The following is an 8,392-nucleotide window of genomic DNA, read 5'->3' on the forward strand; positions in this document are numbered from 1 at the left end:
AGTTTCCTCTCCGGTTTACCCACAGGTACCGGATATTGCGTGATAGGGGTGTGTGGACATGTCTGTTCCAATACAGCGGCGCTTGGATGAGCTGTTGAGCCCATTGGGTTTCCAATGCGATCCCTTCAAGGTATGTCTTTAGAAACATGATATTATTGAATTCCTTGTTTCCTCGCCATTGACTTGTTCCCTCCTCATCTCTGGGGCTTCCATGCGGCGTTGACAAACACTGCTGCAGGTGACAGGCTTGTTCAATTGGCACCTCGGAGACATAAGGAACTGCAGAATCTTGAACAAAACTGAAAGTGTTGTATCTGTGGCGATAGTGGGCAGACGACGTTTCAGGTCGGAACCCTCTGGCTGATGGGGGAGAGGAATGAAGCTGCAGGAGAGAAGTTGGCTGTGCGAAGCCTGCCAGGTGATAGGTTGCGACACAAGCAACTGGAGATACTGGTTTACAAAAACACACCGTGCTGGAGTAAGAGTGTCAGGCAGGATCTCTGAAGAATAAGGATAGGTGACATTCTGGATCGGAACCCTACTTCAAACTGATTGTGGTGGAGTGGAGGGGAGATGTAACTTGTGGTGGGATCACGTTGAAGGTGGTGGAAATGTCGGAGAATGATGCGAAGACTGGTGGGCTGAACAGTAAGGACCAGACGAACTTAATCGATGTTCAGTCTTGGGGAGGGGGTGCAAGAGTATAGAGAAGATGCTGGTTAGGGTTCCATCTACAACAGCAGGGGGAATCTACATTTATATCTCGAATATCCTAGAATAGAAACTCAGAAGCAGATGCAGCAGAGATGGAGAATGAGAGTAGGCGATAGCATCTTTGCATGAGGCAGAGTGAGAGGAGGTGTAGTCCAGATAACTGGAAGCCGGTGGGTTTGTAGGAGAAGTCAGTCGATAGTCTACCCCCTGTGACTGAGACAGAGAGATCAAGAAAGGAGAGCACGGTGTCAGACAGTCCAAGTGAACCTGATGGCAGTGGGAAAGGTAGTGGTAAAGTTAGTGATAGGTGGTTAGAGTTAGGGAGTGGGTGTGATTGGCAGGTGGATGGAGTAAGTGACGAAAGCTAAAGGTGGAAAGGAGACCAATGTGTGTCAAACAGGACGTAAGAAGATAAATGAAATGTGAAGGAGAGAGGGATGTGGGTGGAAGGTTACAGGGTGGAGAGAGAGGGGAGAATAAAAAGGAAATGGAGGACTTCAGATGGGAGTGGAGGGAGATAACTCTTTGGCAGAGGAGAAAATTTCCCTTCTCATTGCTAACCATTTTAACTCCACTTCCTATATGTTAGCCGTTTGAATTCTCCTTCTTATTCCCATACTGACCTTTCTGCCAAAAAAACAGACACAAAGTGGTGGAGTGACTCAATGGTGGAGTGACTCAGGTAGCATCTCTGGAGAACATGGATAGGCGACAATTTGGGTCAGGACCGGTGACGATGCGACATTTTTGCAAAGATATTTTGAAAACATCCTTGAAATGTTTTCTCTAAACTCAGTGAGAGAGCTTGAAAGAGAACTTTCTTTCAAGACGGCAACAACGAGATATGGCACGCCCAGCAGAGATGATTGAAAATGAAAACAGTTTAAATGCTGGAGACTTTGCCCACTGTATGGATACTGATGCTAGGTTGTCAAACATCTTAGCCAATTTGGGGAGTTTTACAGAGGCAGCTAACACTTCTCTAGAGCCTTGAGATGCCAACCGTGCTTCCATATATTTGAAGTTTTTAGGAGGTTGGTGATGACTACTGCTGGGTAGACCATGAGCTTGGAGCAGATTTCCATGTTGAGTATGTATTCTTCAGTCATCTGGGCATGCTGGATATGGTGAATTTCAATGCATTGTGCCTTTGCTGATAGGTACCTTTCAAGATATTAATCCACATTTTCCATACTCATCATGGATCTTGATTACCTTGTATGGCAGAAGCAGACATGTGGAGGACTTTTTCCTTCTGGAAGTCCCAAACTTCCTGATGGTAGTTCCCCTGGGATTTAGCTGGCTACACTCTGCTTGTAATACCTCTTGTGAAGACCTTCCAACGCTGTCTCTCTTCCAGCACCACTTGTTGAACCTCTGCCACATTAGGCCTAGTGACACCCTTCAGTTCAATAATACAAATGGCAATAAGGGAGAATGTGTAAGTTTGGGTAACTTTTTGATGAATTAAAATATAATTACTTTGGAAACATTACGTTTTTTTATCACTGACTCTTAACGACTGTGCTTGTTTTCAGTAATTTCTTCAACGTTTTTATTCTAGTCTTGCTACATGATATAATTTATGTTTAAGTCTTTGATTGGGAGGAGATGGAATTTATCAATGTGAATTGTAAAAGTGAAGTGCGGACTTGATGAGAAATTGACCATGTGACATGTGCATTTTGCTATTGGTGATGGGGAGGGGTTGAGCTGGGCATGTTAACTGTTCAACACGATCAAGAAGTACCAAGACATTTTAAAGGTATTTTGTGTGTATTTGGATTGGTTTCCTTTGCCTTGTTTCTCTGGGTTGATTTATGATTACTATATTTTCTTTTTAACAGATTAGTTGGTACAATGCAGTCGTACAACCTTGCTTTCATCTACAATATCCAGATGACACTTTGGCCTTTGTTGTTCTCAGCACACCCCAGATGTTTGAGAAAGCCTTCAAACCGTTCATTGGAGTCATGCAATTATCTACAGTTCGGGATCCTATTGATGAGTGTGTTGCTCATTATTTCTCTCTAGTGGGGAAAGTAAAGAATTTTCTGCATTAAATTTACGTTGACATTGAAGTGGAAATATGTTGATGTTGGTAGAACAAATAATGCCAAGGTTGAAACTTGTTTTGAGCCACTGGTATTTCTTGGGATTTGGTTTATGGAATTTGACTGTTAAATTTTGATATTAACAATGACTATATTACAAAAATGAGATTGGAAATAGGATCAACATGACCATCTGGAACTCCTCATTGCCAGCTATTTTAATTCCTCTTCCCATTCCCACACTGACCACACTTTGGACGTCTCTACCGCAAGTGTGAGGCCACACGCAAAGTAGAGGAACAGCCTATCATCATAGTCCACACACCAAAGGCATGAACATTGAATTATCTAATTTTGGGTAACCTACGCCTCCTCCATCCATTTCTACCTCCTCGAATTCTGATCTAGCCTTGTTCTCTCACACACTCCCTTTTCAATCTTCCCAGGCACATATAACCCAGTCTTTCCCCTCCATTATCCACTCCACCTGTTCATTGCCAACATATTCCTCCCATTGGGTCCACACTCCTCCACTGTCCCCATCTGCCCACTCTACCTCCTTTATCTGGTTCCACACTTCACCTTCCTTTCCCATCTGATTCCACAATCTGCAGCTATTTATTGCCTCTACTTATCAACTCCCAGTCTCTGTTACTATTTTCACCTAACCCCCCCCCACACACACACACACACACACACACACCTGCCAATCAACCCCATCTCACTGGCTCCACTTATCACTTGCTACTTTGCTCACCTCTCCTCCATCACTTTTTGTATACTGGCCATTTCCTTTCAGCCGGAAAGGTCCCGATCTTGTCCCACTGAGTTACTTCAGCACTATGTTTCTTTACTTAAGATAAGTGATAGTTTGATTTCATGGAAAATGGTGAAAAGTGGCAGAATCAACTATGATAAGACATTTGATTGGCAGGGGACAACATTAATCTCCATTGTTCAAGTATTAAGTATCAGTTAAAGTAACAGAAGTGTGAATTATTACATGCATCTTTTCCCTTTCTATATTTATTATTATAGATGTTGGTTATCTGGCATTAAGAAAACTTACTTTTTTAATTTACTTGCTTTAGAATTTCCCTGATCACAGGATTGAAACCATCCATGACTTTGAGTTGCTTCCTAATCGAAGGCCAAAGGTTTTGGTACAAACAGCTGCACATGAGGCTGGAGTGGCCTATTATTACCAAATGAAAGATGTGCAGAAAAACCCCTGGGGAGAAAAAGTAAGAATTAAATAAATTTCTGCTTTTGGTTTAGGGGCAGAGGGATATTTTGCTACATTGCAGTTTGGCCAACCTTTAGCTCTATAATATTAAGGCAAATTGATTATTCATTATATTTTTAAAGATCTTGTTCCGCACGTGTGATTATTTTGTTACCTTAGATTACAATGATGACAACATGTGAATTGGCAGTGAACTGCAATGGAATAATGTGAGATTATAAAAGCAAGTTATTTCCAATGCAGGAATATCATCCAGTCATTGAGTGGATTAATTAAAGCAGATACATGTGTTCTATCTTAACGTCACAAAAATTGCTTTGATATATTATTGTCAAATACTGAAGCAGTGGCAAAACTTTGCTTTGTCTTATCCAGGTAAATCATACTAGACATGAGAATGAGAATTGGTGCAAAAAGGGAAAGGAAAGAATGCAGAATTAAGTGTTGCAGCTGCAGAGAAATTGCAGGTAAAAAAGTGCAAAAGCCAGAATGAGGTAGATTGGCGGATGGGAATTTATCCTTAGCATGCGAGATCTGTTGGAGATTAATAACAGCAGGGAAGAAGTTATTTCTAATCTGATGATCTATGCTTTCAAGCTTTTACACCTCCTGTCCAACAGGAGATGGGAGAAGAGGGAACAAGCAGGATGTGTGGCCTTTGAATATGTAGGCAGCGTAGTTTAGATAGAGTCAATGGGGAGGAATGCTAGTTTGCAAGATGACCTTGATTGCATTCACAACACTCCACAATTTCTCAGTCTTGGGCAGCAGTTGCAATGCCAAGCTGTGATGCATCCGAATAGGATGCTTTTCATGGTTAATCTGTAGAAATTGGTAAGACTCATTGACGTGTTCACACTGCTCAACTTGTAGCCAGCACCGAAAATAGTTCTCATCCCATCTAACCCCATCTAATCATGATATATTATTTCTGAAGTTGGAAAATATGTTGTTTAAAAGGTACAAAGTTTAAGTATGTGATACCTTGTACATGTTAAGTTGCCAATCTTAGACCTAGCGATGATGAAAGATTTGGTTGCCTCTCAGCATGAGAGAAATTGAGTGGATTATTCTATGATACTCATAGCACCATGGCAGTGTTCAAGCCTATGGAACTCTGATCTAGCACTCTGGTCTAGAACTTTGATCTACAATTTCCACCGATGCCCATAGAAAGCATTGCAATTGCTCAGCTCAAGACTGCGCAACAATGTGGGGTGTTGTGACGCAGTCAAGACCGTCTCGCTAACTGGCTTTACCCCCCCCCCCACCGCCTCCCTGCCCCCAATGACTCTATCTAAACTACGCTGCCTTGGTAAAGCAGCCCATATATTCAAGGACAACTCACACCCTGGTCGTTCCCTCTTCTCCCCTTTCCGGTTGGGCAGATTCAAAAACAGGGGCAGCACAGTGATGCAGCAGTAGAGTTGCTGTTTTACAGCTCCAGAGACCCATGTTCGATCCTGACCATGGGTGCTGTCTGTATGGACTTTGTACATTCTCCCTGTGACTGCATGAGTTTTCTCTGGGTGCTCGGGTTTCCTCCCACATTCCAAAGACGTACAAGTTTGTAGGTTAATTGGCCTCGGTAAAATTGTAAATTATCCCGTGTGTAGGATAGTGCTAGTGTACGGGGTGATCGCTGATCAGCGCGGACTCAGTGGGCTGAAAGGCCTGTTTCCATGCTGTATTTCTAAAGACCTACCAATTGATCATACTTGATATTTGAAGGGAAACATTCTGCAATTAGAAATAAATATATAAAGGATCCAACATGATAGAAGAACAGCATTGTGGCACAGCATAGAGTTTCAACATGTGGTGCAAAGTGGAAATGATTTGTGCTTACATCTGTTATGCCATAGTGGTAGAAAATTATAAGCAAGTTATGCCCTCAAAAGAAGAGAAGTAGCTGAGCGTAATATTGTGAACTATTGAACTCCTTTAATTTGTATTTCTTGACTATCTTTTAATGGTCTTTGAGACTAGGGCATCTCTGTGAGAGAGGTTCAAAAGAAGTCAGAGTAGAAACATGCATATTATTCACTTAACAAAAATAATTATTTTCCTGATAGAAATTGTATGGGGTCTGCATTCATCCACGTTACGGAGGCTGGTTTGCCATACGAGGAGTCCTGATATTTCCTGATGTCCAGGTCCCATCCCTCGAGCAAAAGCTGCCTGTGGACTGTGTGTCAACCGATGAAAAAAAGATCCAACTTCTCAATAGGTTTAATTTTCACTGGCAGGATTGGACCTACAGAGATATCATTGATGTAGAGGAAAGATACTCTGAAGAGCAAATGCAGTACTTTGCTACACCTCCTGCTGAAAGATTTAAACTGCTTGGACTGACAAAATGATTGTTAATGATATCTAGATAGCAATAAAGCACAGGGCATGGAACTCTTACCTAGGGTGACAAAGTGAATATTTTTGAACACCTGAACAAATGCTACACCTCAAGAATTTGGATTCATAATTTCATGGAGATGTGACATCCGGTGCAGGATGTCTAGAGAGGTGCACGTGGAATGAAGTAAATCTATTTAGCAAGATTTAATGAGTGACGGGACAGCAAGTTGAATGCGATGTGGTGGCCCACCAGAAATTTGCCATGTACATAGGAATGAGTAGATTTAGAAAAGGTTACATTTTTAATGGGACTGGTGTTGGAGAAAATTGCCTGTATTTTCAATTTGATTCTCTGTCAAACTAATGGTTGAAGACATGGTCAATGGGGTCAAGATATGTTTGTCAGATATTCTAAGAGATGTAGTTTACATAGAGATCAGGAGATAGTCAAGACTAACATGAATCTAATTATTGGTGTGTGAGAACAAAATAGAGACTGAATGTAAAGAAAAACTGCAGATGATGAAAATGTAAAATAAAAAGAAAATACTAGAAACACTCAGCAGACCAGGCTGCATCTGTGAAGAGAGGAACAGAGCTGAAGTTTCAGGTCGAAGAGAAGTGACAAAATAGAGACTTTTCATTTTAGGTGGAAGAGAATAAATCTTCTGTTTGTGTTTTCAATCAGTGGTTTAATGCTTTAATGTTATGGTGTAAAATGTAATAATTTATATAAACAAAAATGTTGGTTCTCTTTCACTTTTGATTTCTTCATGCTTATGCTTTTATCTTCCATATTAGACATCTATTTGATCGGTGGGCGGCACGACTCACGTCGCAGCGGCCTCTGCAGTCCGTCTGTCTTTTTATTATTTTTTTGTCTCGTTTGAATGTAGTTTTTATTTTATTTTGACTGGGAATGTGTGTGGGGAGCGGGGGGTGGGGAAACTTTTAAAATCTATCCCCTGCACGGAGAACCCGACCTTTTCTCTGTCGGGTCTCCGTTGTTGTTGGGGCCTAGCACCGTGGAGCGGCCTCCAGCAGGAACGACCTGGGGCTCCAGTCGCGGAGCTGCGGACCTACTCACCATCATGGAGCTGGCCGAGTTCGGAGCGGGTGGAGCTGTGGTGGCGCTCGGCTGCGACCTGACCCCGGAGATTCGGAGGCTTACTGCAGGTCTGAGGAACAGCGACACCGGGAGCCCGCGGGTCCCTGCTGGGAGACCGCTTTTCGGGGCTTCCGCAACGGCGACTTCACCCGCCCGAGTTGCGGGGTTGAAGAGTACCTGGAGCGGGGGCTTGCATCATCGCCCGGCGCGGCTTGGAATGGCTGTGGGACTTTGCTAGCGCCCGCCGGGGGCTCCAACAAGAAGACCCGGAGCGCGGCCTTGCATCACCCGGCGCGGCGTTAATGGCTGCAGGACAATTACCATCGCCCGCCGGGGGCTTTGACTCTGACATCGGGAGGGGAATGTGCAGAGGAGAGAAGTCTTTGCCTTCCATCACAGCGAGGAGATGCGCTGTGATGGATGTTTGTGTAAATTATGTTGTGTCTTGGTTCTTTCTTGTGTGTATGACTGCAGAAACAACATTTCGTTTGAACCTCAATGAGGTTCAAATGACAAATAAATTGAATTGAATTGAATTGAATATTTCTCAATTGTGAAAATAAATGTGTTATAAAATATTGCAGAGCAAATGATGTGAAAGCTAATATTTTTGATTTTCAGTGAGATTAAGTAAGAGTCCAGTCTGTTTACATTCTGGATTGCTTTTGAAGGTCGTTTTGATGCTTTCAAAAGAGAGTTAGATAGGGCTCTTAAAAATAGTGGAGTCAGGGGATATGGGGAGAAGGCAGGAACGGGGTACTGATTGGGGATGATCAGCCATGATCACATTGAATGGTGGTGCTGGCTCAAAGGGCCAAATGGCCTACTCCTGCACCTATTGTCTATTGTCGTTCGTTCTGAACAGTAATTGGAAGTAATAATGCAAAATAGCCCATATCATAAAAGCAGGACACT

General features: G+C 42.7%; 1 protein-coding gene across 1 annotated transcript; it reads left to right on the forward strand.

The window, feature by feature from the left end:
• Nucleotides 1-34: 34 nt before the first annotated feature.
• On the forward strand, nt 35-7,128 carry mmachc (metabolism of cobalamin associated C). Its single transcript, XM_033028704.1, has 4 exons — nt 35-130; nt 2,562-2,756; nt 3,860-4,012; nt 6,090-7,128. Exons 1-4 carry the CDS (start codon nt 59-61, stop codon nt 6,375-6,377), a joined length of 708 nt encoding a protein of 235 aa, XP_032884595.1. The 5' UTR covers nt 35-58; the 3' UTR covers nt 6,378-7,128.
• The last annotated feature ends 1,264 nt before the right edge of the window (nt 7,129-8,392 follow it).

This window comes from Amblyraja radiata, chromosome 10, assembly GCF_010909765.2.
Source record: "Amblyraja radiata isolate CabotCenter1 chromosome 10, sAmbRad1.1.pri, whole genome shotgun sequence".
Taxonomy (NCBI): Eukaryota; Metazoa; Chordata; class Chondrichthyes; order Rajiformes; family Rajidae; genus Amblyraja; species Amblyraja radiata.

Bases quoted from the DNA above. Each gene is read 5' to 3' on its own strand.
- mmachc (XM_033028704.1), top strand. From the start codon at position 59: ATGTCTGTTCCAATACAGCGGCGCTTGGATGAGCTGTTGAGCCCATTG. The intron at 2,757-3,859 runs GTAAAGAATTTT...TACTTGCTTTAG, and splicing joins ATTTCTCTCTAGTGGGGAAA to AATTTCCCTGATCACAGGAT. The intron at 4,013-6,089 runs GTAAGAATTAAA...TTTTCCTGATAG, and splicing joins AAAACCCCTGGGGAGAAAAA to AAATTGTATGGGGTCTGCAT.